The sequence below is a fragment of the Protomyctophum bolini genome, assembly GCF_963924005.1.
Source record: "Protomyctophum bolini genome assembly, chromosome: 9".
NCBI classification, from domain to species: Eukaryota; Metazoa; Chordata; class Actinopteri; order Myctophiformes; family Myctophidae; genus Protomyctophum; species Protomyctophum bolini.
In genome coordinates, this window is record NC_137870.1 from 6271700 (window position 1) to 6294144 (window position 22445).

General features: G+C 42.3%; 1 protein-coding gene across 1 annotated transcript; it reads left to right on the forward strand.

Annotated features, from left to right (window-relative positions):
- Nucleotides 1-1871: 1871 nt before the first annotated feature.
- On the forward strand, nucleotides 1872-6913 carry LOC308321286 (dihydropyrimidinase-related protein 5-like; the record flags this gene model as incomplete). Its single annotated transcript, XM_080772125.1, has 6 exons — nucleotides 1872-2038; nucleotides 2826-2967; nucleotides 3905-4047; nucleotides 4488-4695; nucleotides 4897-5050; nucleotides 6730-6913. 6 exons carry the CDS (start codon nucleotides 1872-1874, stop codon nucleotides 6813-6815), a joined length of 900 nt encoding a protein of 299 aa, XP_080628251.1. The 3' UTR covers nucleotides 6816-6913.
- Nucleotides 6914-22445: the final 15532 nt, after the last annotated feature.

The following is a 22445-nucleotide window of genomic DNA, read 5'->3' on the forward strand; positions in this document are numbered from 1 at the left end:
ATGGTGACTTTGTGTTGGAGTCTGTTGGAGCCTCTTTTTCCACCCATTGTCTACATTATTTCTGACAATCATGATTTGTTTCTGCTTCATTACATCTGACGCTACATGTTTCATTATTATGATACTGCTGTTATACTGTATACTGAACATGTCACACCAACATTATGCTGCAGATAGAAATAAGTCTCGATATTCAACTTCATTCTCAATCTTATTCTTTGTTTTACTGTCATTTGACCTGCAGAGTTTCTGTACATTTTATTTAGATTAACTTTGTTCACACTTTTTCAGACACACATTTTATTTTTAGGCCACACTTGGAAGGAGAAATCCTGTTCAAATTCAATTTCTACGAGAACATGGGTCCCATTTAATAATGGGCTTCATGTCCTTGCAAATATCCTACAATACAACTGTACAATACTAAAAATACAAATTTATAATAATAATGAAATGAATACGCAACCAATTCACATTAAAAAAAATACACAAATCACAGTTATATACTTGACAAATTGACAAGGTATCTCTTGATATATTTTTTTAAAGTAATTTTGTCATGTATTGTAGATAAGATACACATATAAGATGTTGATAATACACTTTATAATCTTGTGAATTTGTTGGCTATTTATTTTCACATAAAGTAAATATCTAGTAACAAGTAACAAGACTCTTTAAATGTCATTCCACCTAACCTGTGGTTTGTTCAGTGGTGGAATAAGTCTGTGTTCAAGAGATAATGGCCTTTGTTTAGTGTTAAAACATTATATTTATATTTATCGATTTGCCTATTGGACAAAGTCCAAAAGTCCCAGATAGTGTGCTTATAGCACTATAACTAGACACTTTACCTCCTCTCTCTCTCTCGCTCTCTCTTTAAAAGTACAGGAAAAATCTCAAAGTACAGGTAAAAATATAGTACAGGTAAAAATGTCTCTCTCTCTCTCTCTGTTTAAAAGTAGGCTACACTATTGTGAATCAGTGGACCGACACAGCTTAAACACAAATCTTCTTTACTTTCAAAACTCAGTCATAATAACAACAGAAAAGCAACATCAGGGAACGGCCGCGAGGTTGTGACACACAAACATATACATTACTAAAATAATAATCATACTAATATGGGGGGAGAACACAACGGAAGTGCTTCTTTCACCTGACAAATATCACTTTTAAAAAAAAAACTTCTTTTGGATTGTTTGTATTTCAAAAGGTGCTGAGTGTTGTATTTCAGAAATTAACTCTATATATATATATATATATATATATATATATATATATATATATATATATAGGCAGCATGGCGATGACCCCTGCTTGTAATGTACACTGCTTCCTGTCTTGTAATGTGTGCTGCTTGTGCATTATTTGTAAGAAATGGACAAGGACATTAAAGAGGAAGACAAACATACTGTATTTCATACATTACAACACCGTTTTGCATTTAGTCATAATGTATCATTAGTAATTTGGTATAAGTTTGTTTGTATTGTTACAAATGCAGGGTAAGGCTAATGTATTTAACCATTGAACCATTCCACACTCAATGCATACTTTTACAGAATTATTGCTGATATGAAAAGAAAAAAACATCATGTTGTACAATTAAACCATATACACACCTGCTGTATATTAGTCATCTTATCTCAGAATATTGATTACCACGTTGTCTTGGACGGTAAAAACACTTTTGAATGTGATTGTGATTAACTTAACTCACTAATTTATTTGTGAAATAAGTGTTTATAAGCATTTAGATATTGAGCACAGGTGTCACTTGATTAAGTTGATTTGCACATTTTTTGCACCATCTGATGCACTGGTGGCCACCCATGCATATTGTATGCACAACGTATATGCTGTGATCTATGGAGACAGGTAAGGTTGTCCACGGGGAAACAACCACAGCGCATGCTGTGCTGACCGGTCTACACTACTATCACCAGGACTGGGCCCATGCTGCTGCCTATGTTAATGTGCCTCCCCTCCGCCTGGATCCAAACACACCAACATTCCTAATGAGCTTGCTAGGAAGGTAAGCCATTAAAGGCTGTGTGTGTGTGTGTGTGTGTGTGTGTGTGTGTGTGTGTGTGTGTGTGTGTGTGTGTACGTGCGTGTACGTGTGCGCGCGTGCGTATGTTTTCCATACATAAGCAACTAATACGTTTTTATGTAGCTTCTAACTCATAGATATCCCCATGTCTCTTTTGCCACATGAACATTTTTGAGCGGTGCAAAGCACTCCGTAGTGACTGAGTGTGTGTGGGTCTGTGTCTATCTGTCAGCTGTTTTGAGCGGTCAGCCTCGTGGGTCACATTGGAGGGTCAATGGCACACACACACACACACACACACACACACACACACCAGGAAGGAGGTGTAATTACAACTCTGTGCTTAACTCTCATATATCTCATATCAACAACTGTGCTTGTTATTATTACACCCAGCAGGACGCCAGCTGCTACATCTCACAGGAAAATATTGTACTTTCACTCCACTACACTGCACTTTTACTTACTCACTGCGCAGGTGTGATTCTGTACTTCTACTATGTGCAGGCACATTGTTCTTTATTGTTACAATGCATTGGTGTGAATTCATGGTCTGTTCTTTACTTTATTTGTTTATTTGGTCGGGACAGTGTATATTGATGAACATCACATAAATATACCAGATTTAGCAAAATTTGCTCATTTCCATCTGCAGTCCCCATGCAGTTCCACTGTTGTAATTCCTCAAAAAAAATGTGTTTGTAATACCGTATAGCACACGTGCACCGACCATCCCAGTCTCTCACCCCTCCTCCTCCTCTCTTCACAGTGACACCCTAAACGTTGTGGCGTCTGACCACCGGCCCTTCACCATGAAACAGAAGTCCATGGGCAAGGACGACTTCACCAAGATCCCCCATGGGGTCCCAGGCATCCAGGACCGCATGAGCGTCATCTGGGAGAGAGGAGTGGTATGTACAGTATGTATACGTGTGAACCCTTTGTTCTCCTTTGCTTTGCGAGGAAACCAACTCCTCCAAAGATATCCAACATATATAGCTGAATGGTTAGGGCGCATATATAAATACAACATGGGAGCAAAATGCCTTCTTTAGCATGTCCCCAGTTCCAAGGAAGAACCTCCCCTCGACATTCAAATCGGCCTCATGGTAATGGCTCACTTCACATGTTGGCTATATAACTCTTTAACTGTATAGGACGGACGTACTATCAAATGTAGTTTCCCTGGAGCTTGTTCCTTGTTGATCTGCCCATATGCTGTTGTATATAATACGCCTCTTGATGTTTTGTACTCATACCTGACGAAGACCCACAAGGGTCGAAACGTTGTTCAATAAATAAATAATTTTCCTGGGAGCGGTGAAACAGTGTGCGGACATCCCTTCCTTTTCATTGTGCGTATATTTTTGACCAGTACCTGTAGAATTTCTGGAGTTGTGCATGCTTCCTGTTGGATCCTATCTCATGATGCAACTACACATATTCTACCCATTTACACCTGGGAGATTTTGCGTTTTCTTCTAAACATACTTTTAGCTACTATAGCAAAAGGTGATTGCAATTACATGCTAAATCTCTGCAACCCACGACTGAGCAATGGGTATAGGAAACCTGGCCTGGTGGGGTTCTGCTTTAGTTGTCTCTATTGTTATTCTTAAAATAAGAATCCTTTGGCGCCACCTACTGTAGACCCTCAGTCATTTGTGTACCGTTTAGCCACAGACCTTGGTATCATCTATTCAATCCAGCTCGTTTTCATTTGTGACCACACAGCTAGTGCAAAGCCAAAATCTTAACACGCAAACCAACAGCTTATCGTGCTTGTATTATGTATGTATGTATTATGTGCTTGTTTTTAAGAGGTCAACCATGTCATGTGCCCTATAGGTCGGAGGTAAGATGGACGAGAACCGTTTTGTAGCCGTCACAAGCTCGAATGCAGCGAAGATCTACAACGTATACCCCAGGAAGGGCAGGATAGTTCCCGGGGCAGACGCTGACGTGGTGGTCTGGGATCCAGAGGGGTCTAAGTATGGAATCCCTGAATCGACAATCTTGTCTCTCTCTGCAGGATTTATCATATTATATCATGCCTCCTGAGGCTGTTTAAAACCTATTCTGGACCGGGAACCCCTTTTGGTGTTTTAAACATTATGTTATAGTTTAGCTATTGAAAAATAGCAGATCTACAAGCTCGTAGCTTGTAGGTCTGCTATTTTTGAAAAATCGTGAAAATATTTATTTCAGAAAAATGGAGGATTTAGAAGAAATTATTTAAATTTCGAGGTCACGCCAAAATGGATTCATGTTTTCTTGTGTACAGTGATACACTTCAGTGAAAAGTGTATTAAAAACACTGCGTCTTTAAATTTCAATATATAGTCCATTACATATTTTTACTATTGGGCCTACAGTTTTAGTCTTACTTTGTACATTAGTTATCTGAATGAATCCCGTACGTTCCCTTCAGGACCATCTCAGTGGAGAACCAGTTCCAAGGGGGAGATGTGAATCTGTATGAAGGACTCCGTTGCCATGGTGTACCCCTGGTTACCATCAGCCGTGGCCGGCTGGTTTATGAAAATGGCATCTTCACATGCTCAGAGGGCTCTGGAAAGTTCTACCCACTCAGGACTTTCCCAGACTACCTTTACAAGAAGATGGTCCAGAGGGAAAAGGTACTGTTTATCTGATATAAATCTGCGGTGCTCAAACTCTACCATAATGTATTGGACTGTGTGTGACTGTGTGTGACTGTGTGTGTGTGTGTGTGTGTGTGTGTGTGTGTGTGTGTGTGTGTGTGTGTGTGTGCGTGTGCGTGTGCGTGTGTGTGTGTGCGTGCGTGACACTCACCTCTGTACACGTGTGTGATCCATCAGTGCCAGGCTGTAAAAGCTGTGGAACGAGAGCCCTACACAGGTGATGTTGTTGCAGTGACCAACGCAGGAAAGAAGGACCTGGACACACCCACACGCCCGTGTACCAGACATGGGGGGGTGAGAAACCTCCATGAGTGCATCTTTAGTCTTTCTGGTAAGGCATAATACATGTCCTAATATAGACCGACGGTCAACATGTTGTTCACAATACATTTTGGAGATATGTCCTATGACCTCCTATCTAAAAGGTAAACTATAGTAAAAAACTAAGGCTGATCTTTTCACAACATCTACTGTAGCATCTTATCAGTGTAGGTCAATCTTCACGAAACTTGGATTAGAGATTAAACCGGGATTCAACAGATATCCTGGTTTAATATATTCCCCGGATCAGCGATTAACCGTTTTCATGAAAGCTGGTTAATCTTGTCAGATTAATTTAGCCAGTTAACCTGGATATGTTGAGGCTTGATTCGGTTTCATGAAAGCAATGCCACACTAGTTACCATGGAAACTAATGCTGTGGATTTAGCCTGCTCCGGACCAGGCTAACAGGCAGGTTTAACCTAGTCCTGATGTCTTTACTGTTCATTAAGCAGTCAATCTGATCTCAAACCAATGATTTTTTCCCCCACACTTATTCAGTTATTATGGGTTTATGTTGCCTTATTTTTATCGGTCTGCAAAACATGCAAAACATCATATTGATACACATTGCCATTAAAGGACTAATTTAAGCCCTACATACAAGATCAAAGAACCAAAATATATAGGCCAAATAACCTCATCATGACAGCTTGTGAGCTTGTAGATCAGCTACTTTTGGTGAATGTTCCCCCAGAATAGGTTTGCTGTTGTGCAAGTGGTTAAGAAGGCTGAGGTAGCCCGGCCCAGGGTGGGTAGAAGACTCAGGATTGAACCCATGACCCATTGTTCACCAGTCTGGGCAACAACCCCCTTCACCAAAGGTAGCTCCCCCAGAGGAGGGATCTGGCCAAATATCACGATGCTACAATATTAATAATTATATGACTCCCCCTGGCCAGCCGGGGCGCCTGATGGAGGGGAAAGGAACTGGTTGGAATAACGTGTTCCTTCCACGCGCTACATCCAACCAGGGAAACTCCCCCCTGTCAGGTGTAAAGGAACAACTTGGACACTCATGAGTTCAAGTCCGTTGCTCTCCCCATGTCCCCCATATATGGGGACTATAGGTTGGTGGAGGGTGTGTAGATCACATAAGATAATTGACACAGTTGTGAAAAATGGGTTACAAAATCGTGGGATAAAAATTATAATTAATTGTTTTGAAGATCTGTCAGTATCCCTATGCTTCCAACTATGAATGCCTTTGGTTCCTCCAGCCGCTTCATTTTTGGACGCGTCCAAAACTCACGCGGCTAAATCCTTGCTAGGCTTTAGTGGAACAGAATAAACCAGGCTGTACAGACCAGGATTTAACAAGCCTGGTTTTGGTTTAAATCCTGCATTAGTTAATCCAAATTTCGTGAAATAGGCCCCTGACCTGACCCCTGGTAGCAATCACATCAATTTCTTGCAGGTGTTAGCTGCCGCACCTGAGCGCACCAACCCGTACAGCTGACACTCAAATCATACACCAAATAACAAAGTGTGTGTGTGTGTGTGTGTGTGTGTGTGTGTGTGTGTGTGTGTGTGTGTGTGTGTGTGTGTGTGTGTGTGTGTGTGTGTGTGTGTGTGTGTGTGTGTGTGTGTGTGTACTGTACTCCAACATCTGCAGTAGATTTGTATCCATAGTTTTACTTAACTTCGGAGACTAACACAGTACCATGTCCATTGCCCATAATTTGACAGGCTCCCAACTTGACGACAAGATTCCAAAGAGATCCTCAGCTAGGATTCTGGCTCCTCCCGGGGGTGGGTCCAGCGGCATCTGGTAACTATGGTAACCAATGGCGGTTCCACAAAGCAGAGAAGGAAGCCGGAAGGAAATGTCATACGGCCAAGCAAGAAAACCTGAGGAGGGGGGTTAAGGTTACATCTTTACTTTGGATTCAACACAGTTATTTAGGGCATGGTCAGTGGAACATTATACTGTATTACTGTATGTGTTAGCCAAGAAGACTGGCTAAATGGATAAACATAACACATTTCAGTTGAATATTAACCAAATGACACAGGTAGTTAATTCAGCCACCGGAACAGAATTAGTGAAAGTAGGCTACTATATGCTGTAACTTACTAATAGTTTTAGGGATATGGGAGCGAGTTTGTTTCTGCATTATGATGGTTTTATCGCACTGTTAAATACGACACTTGTATCATTATGTACTACTTAGATGCCATTTCTTTTTTACATGATTGAATGTGTCACAATTTAGTCTACATGCCATTGTGAAATAATTGTCATAAGTCGATCACTACAAAGGAACTGACATGACTTTAATATGAAATCACTAGTAAATAACACAACATAGGTTACAATTAACCAGCTAATGAAAAACTGCTTAATAAAATACACACAAGATGGAAAACTGCATATGGCATAGCCTACTGCATATACACCAGTGATGTAAATAGGTTTTCAATTTAATGAGTCCCAGGATGGGTAACAGGTCATCTGGCCCCTTTGCCAACTCGCCCCCGCGAAAAGTGAAGAGAGCTCGTCCCGGAATTTCGAAAAGTGAAGACGGCTCACCCTAAGGGCCGATTCATACTCCTATTTTAGAGCCGAATAAAAGTCGGTTCGGCGCTGTAGAGCCTACAATGTGACGTCATTTGAGGTTCGGGGGGGGTACCGTCCTAAAGTCGTCTCTTCAGTGCTACTGAAATTTTCTGACACTACAGCGCCGAAACAGCGGTAAAATAGGAGTATGAATCGGCCCTAAGCCGTGGATAGCTCGCCCCCAAAGCGTGGATATCTCGCCCCACATCGTGGATATCTCGCCCAAAAGCACGGATATCTCGCCCCATGTTTGTTCCATGTTTATTTTTTATCTTATTTCTCATATTAGAACATTTAGAATCAATGTTGTTGCATTGTTATGCATGGATAATGAATAGCTCACCCCCCTCTATTGTTCTGGAAAGGTGTTCCATTCCTCCATTGTTACTGAAATTAGTTGTTGTTGTTGTTGTACTATTCTGCTATGTCTGCCTAAAAGCACAGTAGGCCTAATTGAAATTCCATTCTGGAAAGGAGTTCCATACCTCCATTACTGAAATTAGTTGTTCTACTATTCTATGTATGCCTAAAAGTACAGTAGGCTACTTGTTAGAGTTAGAGATTTAGCTGGGGACCTGGAGTCTGTGGATCTTTCACAGACTTACAGCGCCACCAACAGGTGGATTTTTGAAAATGACTCAAATCATGAAGGCAGCATGAATGGCTGTACCTCTCTAGTAATGTTAGAGAGGTACAGCATTGTTACTATTGCTGCTTTATTGTATGTTTATAATAAAGGATTCCCATTAGAGATACATGCATAAGCCTCTAGTCTTCCTGGTGTCCTGAAAAAAGCAAATAGCCTACAATACAGATGAACAACTATGAATACAAAAAGAAAATAAAATTAAAAAGCAGAATAATAAAAATTAATACAAAAATTAATACAAAACAAATTCATATTATAAAATTAAATCTAGTAGTAACAAATCACAGTTTCTCAGTCCTGGTCAAATGCTTATGTAGTAGATTGGAATTTTGTTGATTTATTATAAAACACATCTCTAAGCTATTTTTGTTCCAAAGTATTTTGAACTAAGCCTTTATTTTGAGTAGCAGCATGTTCTTTATTTTGTATAACGTTGTGGGTTCATTTAAAACAGTTATTATATTGCTTACGTCATCACATAGATCGATAGTTCTAGGATCGACTATTGTGTTTTGGTGAATCTGTGATCGATTGTTTTGGTCTGTCTCAGTGGTTCCGGTATGGTAACTGACGTTTCCTCTGCACTGAGTGCCGTGTGTGTTTGCCGTTTGGAGAGAGACACATTGCTCGGCTCCTTTTACAGGTAAAACTGCCGTCAGACGGCTCAAAATATGAACCGAACGTATTGAGAATTGTGTATGAAGTTGTGAACTGTATTTTCACAACTGTATGTTGTGGTTTCAGAGACGCATGGTGTACACTGGGCCTGGCTCCGCCATCTTCTGTAGCTATACACTGTGGGTTGCGTCGCATGCACGTCGTGTAGAATGTTGTTTACATTTATTTCTGAACCACTTAGAACAGTGCAATACATTGGTGAATGTTTAAAACATGATGCATTCATAATTTCATTTGTCACAGCTAAAAGAATATGGACAACAAGTTCATGAAAGAGTAAAAGAGTCATTTGAAAAGTAAAAAAAATAATAACTTTTATATGGTTAAAAAGGGATAAGAGTACAATGAGAAATGCATTTATATAATAATTAGTTAAAAACTGAACAGTGTATTTCATGTGACATTGACCTGTGATTATAGTAGGGGTTCATCTGAACATTTACAGATGCTGATGCTATAGTTATTGCGGTTAATGAAGAAATGGTAACAGAATATTGCATTTGAATGCATTGATGCTATTTACAGTGATGTGATGATTCAGGGTTAAAGGTCACATTATTGTTGAAATTGAGATAAAAAGTGCCGTTTGTGATTGGAGAGAGACACAGCGTCGTGTGTTTGTTTATTCACACATTGCTCCTTTTCCAGGGGCACTACACTTATTTTTTATTGTGTGACCACTTTGGATCCATTGAGTGAGTATATCTGTGGGGAGGGTGGAGGACAGTATGTTAGACTGTGATTGGTGGAGAGATGGTTATATTGTTCTCTTAGTCAATCATTCAAAGCAGTTAGTGACTCTCTGGTATAAGGGCCGATTCATACTCCTATTTTACAGCTGTTTCGGCGCTGTAGTGCCGAAATGATTTCGGCTCGTCAGAAATTTTCAGTAGCACCGAAGAGCCGAGTTTAGGACGGTACCCGCCCCCTCGAACCTCAAATGACGTCACATTGTAGGCTCTACAGCGCCAAACCGACTTTTATTCGGCTCTAAAATAGGAGTATGAATCGGCCCTAAGAAGACTTGGTCTGTGTCATTTCTCCACAACTCCTCCAGGATAATTTCTGATCACATCTGACTGTGGATTGCAGACTTCAGGTGAAGATGAACTCTCTTGAACCCACCAGGGACGTTTCTGCTGAACAGGAGGAACCCAAAGACCTTGGTATGTTTGTGGCGCTCTGCGCCTTTAACACTCTCCTACGCACATGCACGCACGCACCTGCACATGCACGCACGTTACGTCCTACGAGAATGGATGAAGGGAACGGGAGCGCGCTTGAGGAAGTGAGCTGGAGACTCTGACAGCTGTCAACTCGGGCGCCCGCTGATAGTGTCCGTGTGCAGCCTACCTCTGGCTGGTGAGAGACAAACTGGGCATCGTATGTAGCCAGCAGTGGGAATAGTCAACACCACACCAGAAGGAAGTGTGGTGTTTTCCCCGACAGAGCGTGGCTGCTCGTCCACCGCCCGGTTCGCGCTGGCGTCGCTGACACCACGGTGTGGATCGTATGATGAGGAAACGCTTAACCTGTCAGTAAGCGATCTAACACACAGCGCTCTGACCGTGACTGTCCGACATTCGGACTGACTTTGTTTTGTTCTTTTATTTGTTTGGGGGGGTGGGAACATTCACAAACTGTCGGATACTGATGCTGCGTGCTTGAACATTGAACCTTGAACATTTATTATTTGATTTGGGGTTTGGGTTCACTGTGGAGTATACAATACACTGCTCACTTAAATGAAGTCCTCTGTGTGTGCGTGTTTCCTTTATGCTTCTGTATGGTATTATTGTGTGTCTACTGTTTGTTTCAGGGGTTGATATATATTTTTATCTATCCCTTGTACGGTGGTTGGGGCTGTTATTATTTTACCTTTTTTGTCAGACTGGGTCTCTGACTGGCACCCCGACGCGAGCCCGCCCCAACAAACCGCTACACTCAACCTTTACTTTTTTTATTCCCTCGATATTCTCAATAGCCATTTTATTATTAGCCTATTATCAGTACCTTTGCTGTAGATCATTTGTGTTGTTACAGCAACAACCAAATATTTGTAGTATTACTTCAAGGTTCAAGGTTATCTTTATTTGTCTCCCTTGGGAGAAATTTGTCTTGGAGACAGAGTCACAGCTGCATACAAATAACAGACATGTTCACATACGAAAAGAAAAAACACCATGAAACACCCACATACACAAAACAGAGATATTGCACACATTCCCTTGATAAAGTGCAACTATAGTCATTAAAGTGCATTCGTCAATCCCTGATTGAGCATTTTAGTTGACAGGGGAACAAAAGAGTGTTTGAATCTATTATATACACATCGTGGAGTTCTATACCTCCTACCGGATGGCATTAGTTCGTACTCTCGGTACAGTACATGCAAGGGGTCAGATACAATATTCCGAGCCTGTCTCACCACTGCTTGTTCAAAGATGGCCTGGGGAGTGATGGGTGGGGTGGACATGCCCATGATCTTCCCAGCCATGTTTGCTAGCCTATTTACGTGAGACTTGTATTTCACAGTTAGATTGCCAAACCAGCTGGATATACCATATCTTAGGATTGACTCTATACTAGCTCTGTAAAAGGTCAACATGATATTTCTACTGACTCCAAAAAGTCTAAGTCTTCTGAGAAAGTGTAGACGTTGGTGTATCTTAGAACACAGTGTTGTAACATGCGTGTGCCAGCTCAGGTCCTCATCGATCTGTACTCCCAGATATTTATATGAGGGGACCTGTTTGATGTTATGGTCATGGACACTAATTATACTGTGGTCTCCTATGGACCTGGGGTCTACTATGATCTCCTCTGTTTTGTTTACATTTATTTTCAGATGGTGTAGATCACACCACTCTATAAACTTGTCTACTCCCTCTGTATGGCTGAGGATGTTATTATCACTCTTGAGCAGACTAAGTATCACAGTGTCATCGGAGAACTTGATAATAAATTGATTTGGATGTGAGCTGACACAGTCGTCCGTATACAAGGTAAACAGAAAAGAGGAACTGACTGTTCCTTGAGGCACCCCTGTACTACTCAGTGTCTCCTCTGAGAGCACCGAGTTAAATCTCACCCTCTGTGGTCTATTAGAGAGAAAAGAAAAATACCATTTAATTATAAAGGGGTTCACATTTAACTGAGCTAATTTACGCAACAGAATATCTGGATGTATGGTGTTAAAAGCCGAGCTGAAGTCGATAAAAAGTAATCTGGCGTATGCCACCTTACTTTCCAGGTGTTTCAAAGTGAGATGAGCTACTGTAGATATTGCATCGCATGTACTGCGTTTCTTAGAATATGCAAATTGATACTGGTCTAGCTGAGGTCCTACCTCCTTTCGGAGTTCCTCTGTCAGGATCCTCTCCAGTGCTTTTACTACATTAGATGTTATAGCCACAGGCCTATAATCGTTATTCTCTAGTGGACATGCTTTCTTTGGGATTGGGACTATCACTGATTTTCTCCAAATCTCAGGCACTGTATGTGAGTCTAGTGACAGCTGGAAAAGCCTGTGCCATGCTGGGGCTAATTCCTCAGCACACGTTTTCAACAGGAAAGCATGCATTCCGTCTGTCCCTGTTGCTTTATCTGTCTGTATGGTTTTAAACACTTTACAGACGGTGTCCTGATTTATTACCATCCTGTTAACAACATCATAGTTCAGTTCATTAATCACCGCATCCCTGAGAAGTGTCACATTCAAAACGCATAAAGAAATTATTGAGCTCATTTGCTCTGGCACTCTCATCTAGAGCAAAGATGGGCTTCCTCTCTGACTTCATATTAGTCATCTCCCTGATGGAGTCCCAGAGTCTTTTTGTGTTCGAGTTGGCCAAGTCTTGTTCCGCTCGTTCCTTAAACTTATTTCTGGCTTCTCTCATTTTTATATTCAGTTCCTTCTGTGCAGCCTTTAAGGCTGCTGTGTCTCCTGATCTGAAGGCCACCTTTTTCCTATGTATACATTCTTTGATTTCATTTGTGAGGTATGGCCTATTATTATTAAACTTAGTTATTCTTTTCTGTGGCACAATCATTTCAACACGGAAAGAAATATAAGCTGTAATAGCCTCGGTGGCTGTATCAATGCTAGCATCCTCAAGGAAAATGTCCCAGTCAGTACATAAGAAGCATCCTTTTTAGCTCCTCAGTTGCGTCCCTAGACCACACATTTACTCTCTTTTTTACCGGTTTACTGGATTTAAATACGGACCGGTACGTTGGCATGAGATAGACAGTGTTATGGTCGGACATGCATACATTTCTATGGTCGGATGTGCCGAGTGGGGGCCTTGCCCTGGCTGTGTATGCTCCCCTAATATTACCATAGCATTTATCTAGTACTTTGTCCTTCCTTGTGTTACACTTCACGTACTGTTGGAATCCTGGCAGAAATGTCTCCAGTTTGCAGTGGTTCATGTCGCCCAGAATCAGCATGGTCGCGTCTGGCTTGTTCTGTAGGTGCTGATGCACACAGTCAGCGATCCGACTCGCTGCTCTGGTGGCGTTAGCATCTGGTGGAACGTATACGACACACAAAAATATATTGGAAAGCTCTCTCGGCAGGTAGTATGGACGTAATGTGATGCATAGCAGTTCAAGATCGGGATTGCATATCTTGTCTCTAACCGCAACATTACAGCACCATTCGTCTCTGACGTATACACAGAGTCCTCCCCCTGTTTTCTTTCCGGAGCTAGCTCGTCTATCAGACCGGATTAGCGTGAAACCCTCCATTTCTACCAGGCTATCTGGTATGTCCTCATTGAACCAGGTTTCCGTGAAAAGTAGCAGCCCCGACTCGCGGTACTCAAAGCTGACCTTAGTTTGTGTCCGTAGTTCATCCATTTTCCTCCTCAGTGCGCGGGCGTTGCACAACAGTATGGGTGGTAGAGGTAGTTTAGCCGCTCTCCTGACCCGTTGTCTGACGCCGCCTTTCCTGCCTCTTCTCCTGGCCCGTCCGGGTTGCAGCAGTAGCCTCTGCTGCAGTAGCTCCCTGGGGACACAGCTCAGCAGGTCCGGCGATGGTGGTATTCTGTCCTCCCGTAGTTGCAACAACTCAATCCCACTGTACACCAAGCGTTCTCCCGCAGCCTCGTACATTAGGCACTCCACAGCCCAGTTGCTGCTGGCCAGGATTAGCCATGCGACGAGTAGCCACTCCATCCTCCTCCGGTTCATTTCTCTCGTCAACATTCCGTAGTATACACTCTCAGTCGGTGCAGTGTACAATATGTCACACAGTAACAAAAGGTAACATTTAACTTGACAAAACAAAAAACAACATAAAGAGACAAACGTGCAGCTGTGCTCCTCTCCGTGTCGCCGCAGAGCAGCGCCACCGGATGTCAGAGACCTGTCAGAGACCTCAAGGACTTAAGGATTAAGTAATCACTTAATTCCTATATTTTAGTCATGCTAAGGTTTTTAAGGCCATTTTTAGTTAGCTACATGACAGGGATTTGTTGCACCACGTTTAAGTCTGCCTATCAACAATCTTTATTTTGTATTTCTTTCCAATCCAGTGTCACATCATCAGTCTGACTGCCCTGACCTACCAGAGGTGAATGGACAAAGACGATTGACAAAGAAAAAACACCATTGCTGTGATCAGTGTGGAAAACACTTCCCTAACATGTCCAGACTTAAAACACACAATCGAATTCACACTGGGGAGAAACCCTATGGATGTGATCAGTGTGGACAACACTTCTCTGACATGTCCCACCTTAAAACACACAATCGAATTCACACTGGAGAGAAACCCTATGGATGTGATCAATGTGGACAACACTTCTCTCAATTGGCCAGCCTTAAAAAACACCATAGAATTCACACTGGAGAGAAACCCTATGGATGTGATCAGTGTGGACAACACTTCTCTGTAATGGCCAGCCTTAAAGAACACCAGAGAATTCACACTGGAGAGAAACCCTATGGATGTGATCAGTGTGGACAAGACTTCTCTCAATTGGCCCACCTTAAAAGCCACCGGTTTATACACACTGGAGAAAAACCCTATGGGTGTGATCAATGTGGACAACACTTCTCTCGCATGAACAGTCTTAAAGGTCACCAGAGAATTCACACTGGAGAGAAACCCTATGGATGTGATCAGTGTGGACAACACTTCTCTCACATGACCAGCCTTAAAAGACACCAGAAAATTCACACTGGGGAGAAACCCTATGGATGTGATCAGTGTGGACAACACTTCTCTGACATGTCCCACCTTAAAACACACAATCGAATTCACACTGGGGAGAAACCATATGGATGTGATCAATGTGGACAACACTTCTCTGAAATGGCCAGCCTTAAAACACACCATAGAATTCACTCTGGAGAGAAACCCTATGGATGTGATCAGTGTGGACAACACTTCTCTGTAATGTCCAGCCTTAAAGAACACCAGAGAATTCACACTGGAGAGAAACCCTATGGATGTGAACAGTGTGGACAACACTTCTCTCAATTGTCCCACCTTAAAAGCCACCGGTTTATACACACTGGAGAAAAACCCTATGGGTGTGATCAATGTGGACAACACTTCTCTCGCATGAACAGTCTTAAAGGTCACCAGAGAATTCACACTGGAGAGAAACCCTATGGATGTGATCAGTGTGGACAACACTTCTCTCACATGACCAGCCTTAAAAGACACCAGAAAATTCATACTGGAGAAAAACCCTATGGGTGTGATCAATGTGGACAACACTTCTCTGAAATGGCCAGCCTTAAAAAACACCAGAGAATTCACACTGGAGAAAAACCCTATTGATGTGATCAGTGTGGACAACACTTCTCTGTAATGGCCAGCCTTAAAGAACACCAGAGAATTCACACTGGAGAGAAACCCTATGGATGTGAACAGTGTGGACAACACTTCTCTCGATTGTCCAACCTTAAAAGCCACCGGTTTATACACACTGGAGAAAAACCCTATGGGTGTGATCAATGTGGACAACACTTCTCTCGCATGAGCAGCCTTAAAGACCACCAAAGAATTCACACTGGAGAAAAACCCTATGGGTGTGATCAATGTGGACAACACTTCTCTCAATTGGCCCCCCTTAAAACACACCAGAGAATTCACACTGGAGAAAAACCCTATGGGTGTGATCAATGTGGACAACACTTCTCTCAATTGGCCCCCCTTAAAACACACCAGAGAATTCACACTGGAGAAAAACCCTATGGGTGTGATCAATGTGGACAACACTTCTCTAGATTGGCCAACCTTAAAAGCCACCAGATAATTCACACTGGAGAGAAACCCTAGTGTGAACATTATGACAAGAGCAACTGTCAACACTGCACTGGCTTAGTGGTGCCTATTATGGTTGGTGCGTGTTGTTTATGTCCTGATTGCTTTACCAATTCTGCTTTTCCTTTGTGCTCCCTTCAGGAAGGAGTTGGTAGGCCTAAGCTTAAATTGTAGTTTTGATTCATTTGTTATCGGTTAGGGCTTTTCAGTTAGTTCAGCATTGTTTATTATTACTGTTGCCATTTTCTTTCATGATACCTGAAACCTCTGCAAATAAGCCTTATACCAAAAGCCATAACCTATGTACGTTGATTAACTTCCAGCATTTGTTATTGAGCCATTCTGATTCTGAGAAAGAAAACGAACATTGCAACGAATCCTTTGTTGACAATAAACAAATGTTCTTATTGCATAAGCAGTGTCTGTCCCCACTATGTTATGGGTGATTGCGAAGCCCCTGCCCCCTAGACATGTGTATCAACTGGTCCATAACAACTGTTTAAATGACCTGTTCTTTTTTGTGGTATTTCTCATTCACTGGGTCGAGAGTTTTCAGAGAAATTATTAAAACCGAAAAGTATGATGGTGACTTTGTGTTGGAGTCTGTTAGAGCCTCTTTTTCCACCCATTATCTACACTATTTCTGACAATCATGACAAATATCACTTTAAAAAAAAACTTCTATTAGACTGTTTGTATTTCAGAAATTAACTCATTATATATATATATATATATATATATATATATATATATATATATAGACTGCAGTGGAGCTCCGCCGTTAGGGTCCATTCGGTTCCATTTGTACACATTAACACAGTTAATTTAGGCCTAGCTCTTTGTGTGACGTCTATACTCATTTTGTATGTCCATGGCTAAAATAGAAGTTAGACAAAAATGTCCCCAAGGCAGCATGGCGATGACCCCTGCTTGTAATGTACACTGCTTCCTGTCTTGTAATGTGTGCTGCTTGTGCATCATTTGTAAGAAATGGACAAGGACATTAAAGAGGAAGACAAACATACTGTATTTCATACATTACAACACCGTTTTGCATTTAGTCATAAAGTATCGTTAGTAATTTGGTATAAGTTTGTTTGTATTGTTACATTTCAAATAGACACACATGTAGTCCAGGCACTTTTCTAGCACCTGGCAAAAAATAAAGGCAAGGGGTGGTGGGCGAATAGAAAAGTATTGAGCTTTGATTTTAAAGAGCATTGTACAGATGAGACAGGAGATAAAGTTAGGTACGGTTATACATCCAGACACTAAGCACATAATAAAACACAAAGCGTAACATAATTCCCTATACGATTTATAATATATACTTTTTTTATTTTAGGCCCATTGTCCCATTAACATTGTTAATGTGTCCAGCATGTCTGCTGGAGACGTTGTGGCCACGGCCAAGATGCAGGGTAAGGCTAATGTATTTAACCATTATAATAATAATAATAATAATAATAATAATAATAAAACTTTATTTGTATAGCACCTTTCATGACATGAAATGCAGCTCAAAGTGCTTTACAGAAAAATGGAGAATAAAAGAAAAGCAAGGCAACAAAGTACGAGAACAAGCAGTAATGCAATACAGTGAGGACATGAATAACAAAAATAAAAAATAAAAGATCAATTAAAAGCAATGTTGTAGAAGTGGGTCTTAAGCTGAGCTTTAAAAATGTCTACAGAGGCTGCCTGACGAAGGTACAGTGGGAGCTTGTTCCATGCCGACGGCCCGTAGAAGCAAAAAGCTGCTTCCCCGTATTTTTTAGTTGCCATTTTTTTGGCAAAGCGAGCAGGCCAGCAGTGGAAGACCTTAGGGGGCGGTTTGGGACATATTTAGGCAGGCAGTCATGTAGGTAGGAAGGTGCGAGACCATTGAGAGCTTTATAGACAAGTAAAAGAATTTTAAAATCAATCCTAAAAATCCATTGAACCATTCCACACTCAATGCATACTTTTACACAATTATTGCTGATATGGAAAGAAAAAAACATCATGTTGTACAATTAAACCATATACACACCTGCTGTATATTAGTCATCTTATCTCAGAATATTGATTACCACGTTGTCTTTTGGACGGTAAAAACACTTTTGAATGTGATTGTGATTAACTTGACTCACTAATTTATTTGTGAAATAAGTGTTCATTTAGATATTGAGCGCAGGTGTCACTTGATTAAGTTAATTGATTTGCACATTCTTTGCACCGTCTGATGCACTGGTGGCCACCCATGCATATTGTATGCACAACGTATATGCTGTGGTCTATGGAGACAGGTAAGGTTGTCCACGGGGAAACAACCACAGCGCATGCTGTGCTGAGCGGTCTACACTACTATCACCAGGACTGGGCCCATGCTGCTGCCTATGTTACTGTGCCTCCCCTCCGCCTGGATCCAAACACACCAACATTCCTAATGAGCTTGCTAGGAAGGTAAGCCATTAAAGGGTGTGTGTGTGTGTGTGTGTGTGTGTGTGTGTGTGTGTGTGTGTGCGTGTGTGCGTGTGTGCGTGTGTGCGTGTGTGCGTGCGTGCGTGCGTGCGTGCTCCATACATAAGCAACTAATACGTTTTTATGTAGCTTCTAACTCATAGATATCCCCATGTCTCTTTTGCCATATGAACATTTTTGAGCGGTGCAAAGCACTCCGTAGTGACTGAGTGTGTGTGGGTCTGTGTCTATCTGTCAGCTGTTTTGAGCGGTCAGCCTCGTGGGTCACATTGGAGGGTCAATGGCACGCACGCACACACACACACACACACACACACACACACCAGGAAGGAGGTGTAACTACAACTCTGTGCTTAACTCTCATATATCTCATAATACAACAACTGTTTCTCATATCAACAATAACTGCTTGTTATTATTACACCCAGCAGGACGCCAGCTGCTACATCTCACAGGGAAATATTGTACTTTCACTCCACTACACTGCACTTTTACTTACTCACTGCGCAGGTGTGATTCTGTACTTCTACTATGTGCAGGCACATTGTTCTTTATTGTTACAATGCATTGGTGTGAATTCATGGTCTGTTCTTTACTTTATTTGTTTATTTGGTCGGGACAGTGTATATTGATGAACATTACATAAATATACCAGATTTAGCAAAATTTGCTAATTTCCATCTGCAGTCCCCATGCAGTTCCACTGTTGTAATTCCTCAAAAAATGTGTTTGTAATACCGCATAGCACACGTCACCGACCATCCCAGTCTCTCACCCCCCCTCCTCCTCTCTTCACAGTGACACCCTAAACGTTGTGGCGTCTGACCACCGGCCCTTCACCATGAAACAGAAGACCATGGGCAAGGACGACTTCACCAAGATCCCCCATGGGGTCCCAGGCATCCAGGACCGCATGAGCGTCTTCTGGGAGAGAGAAGTGGTATGTTTGTATGTATACGTGTAAACCCTTTGTTCTCCTTTGCTTTGCAAGGAAACCAACTCCTCCAAAGATATCCAATACAGCTGAATGGTTAGGGTGCATATATACAACATGGGAGCAAAATGCCTTCTTTAGCATGTCCCCAGTTCCAAGGAAGAACCTCCCCTCGACATTCAAATCGGCCTCATGGTAATGGCTCACTTCACATTTTGGCTATATAACTCTTTAACTGTATAGGACGGACGTACTATCAAATGTAGTTTCCCTGGAGCTTGTTCCTTGTTGATCTGCCCAAATACGCCTCTTGATGTTTTGTACTCATACCTGACGAAGACCCACAAGGGTCGAAACGTTGTTCAATAAATAAATAATTTTCCTGGGAGCAGTGAAACAGTGTGCGGACATCCCTTCCTTTTCATTGTGCGTATATTTTTGACCAGTACCTGTAGAATTTCTGGAGTTGTGCGTGCTTCCTGTTGGATCCTATCTCATGATGCAACTCCACATATTCTACCCATTTACACCTGGGAGATTTTGCGTTTTCTTCTAAACATACTTTTAGCTACTATAGCAAAAAGTGATTGCAATTACATGCTAAATCTCTGCAACCCACGACTGAATGGGTATAGGAAACCTGGCCTGGTGGGGTTCTGCTTTAGTTGTCTCTATTGTTATTCTTAAAATAAGAATCCTTTGGCGCCACCTACTGTAGACCCTCAGTCATTTGTGTACCGTTTAGCCACAGACCTTGGTATCATCTATTCAATCCAGCTCGTTTTCATTTGTGACCTGCACAGCTAGTGCAAAGCCAAAATCTTAACACGCAAACCAACAGCTTATCGTGCTTGTATTATGTATGTATGTATTATGTGCTTGTTTTTAAGAGGTCAACCATGTCATGTGCCCTATAGGTCGGAGGTAAGATGGACGAGAACCGTTTTGTAGCCGTCACAAGCTCGAATGCAGCAAAGATCTACAACGTATACCCCAGGAAGGGCAGGATAGTTCCCGGGGCAGACGCTGACGTGGTGGTCTGGGATCCAGAGGGGTCTAAGTATGGAATCCCTGAATCGACAATCTTGTCTCTCGCTGCAGGATTTATCATATAATCATGCCTCCTGAGGCTGTTTAAATCCTATTCTGGACGGGAACCCCTTTTGGTGTTTTAAACATTATGTTATAGTTTAGCTATTGAAAAATAGCAGACCTACAAGCTCATAGCGCGCCACCGAGTGGCGTGCTACGAGCTTGTAGGTCTGCTATTTTTGAAAAATCGTGAAAATATTTATTTCAAAGAAAAATGGAGGATTTAGAAGAAATTATTTAAATTTCGAGGTCACGCCAAAATGGATTCATGTTTTCTTGTGTACAGTGATACGCTTTTTTACTATTGGGCCTACAGTTTTAGTCTTACTTTGTACATTAGTTATCTGAATGAATCCCGTACGTTCTCTTCAGGACCATCTCAGTGGAGAACCAGTTCCAAGGGGGAGATGTGAATCTGTATGAAGGACTCCGTTGCCATGGTGTACCCCTGGTTACCATCAGCCGTGGCCGGCTGGTTTATGAAAATGGCATCTTCACATGCTCAGAGGGCTCTGGAAAGTTCTACCCACTCAGGACCTTCCCAGACTACCTTTACAAGAAGATGGTCCAGAGGGAAAAGGTACTGTTTATCTGATATAAATCTGCGGTGCTCAACAAACTCTACCGTAATGTATTGGACTGTGTGTGACTGTGTGTGTGTGCGCGCGTGCGTGCGTGCGTGCGTGCGTGCGTGCGTGCGTGCGTGCGTGCGTGTGTGTGTGTGTGTGTGTGTGCGTGCGTGCGTGTGCGCGTGTGTGTGAGACACTCACCTCTGTACACGTGTGTGATCCATCAGTGCCAGGCTGTAAAAGCTGTGGAACGAGAGCCCTACACAGGTGATGTTGTTGCAGTGACCAACGCAGGAAAGAAGGACTTTGGGGCTTCGGACCTGGACACACCCACACGCCCGTGTACCAGACATGGGGGGGTGAGAAACCTCCATGAGTGCAGCTTTAGTCTTTCTGGTAAGGCATAATACATATAGCCAGAAGCTCCCCATGTCCTAATATAGACCGACGGTCAACATGCTGTTCACAATACATTTTGGAGATATGTCCTATGACCTATCTAAAAGGTAAACTAGTAAAAACTAAGGCTGATCTTTTCATAACATCTATACTGTAGCATCTTATCAGTGTAGGTCATTCTTCACGAAACTTGGATTAGAGATTAAACCGGGATTTAACAGATATCCTGGTTTAATATATATCCTGGATCAGCGATTAACCGTTTTCATGAAAGCTGGTTAATCTTGTCAGATTAATTTAGCCAATTAACCTGGATATGTTGAGGCTTAAGCAAAAGATCCACAAGACAATCCAGTGATCTGCGTTTACGGCACAAAGCCAGCAATTTACGGATTTCACAGAGTGGACTTGGAGCGGGGGGGTGCAGCGGGAGTGGTGGAGGTAGGCTGAGGCGCTGCGGTTGAGGAGGAGGGGGAGGTAGGCTGTTGGTAGAGGGGGGTGGCTGAGGTAGCCCGGGGTGGGTAGAAGGCTGAGGTAGCCCGGGGTGGGTAGAAGGCTGAGGTAGCTCGGGGTGGGTAGAAGGCTGAGGTAGCTCGGCCCGGGGTGGGTAGAAGACTCAGGATTGAACCCATGACCCATGGTTCACCAGTCTGGGCAACAACCCCCTCCCTCAGAGGAGGGATCTGGCCAAATATCACGATGCTAAAATATTAAGAATTATATATGACTCCCCCTGGCCAGCCGGGGCGCCTGATGGAGGGGAAAGGAACTGGTTGGAA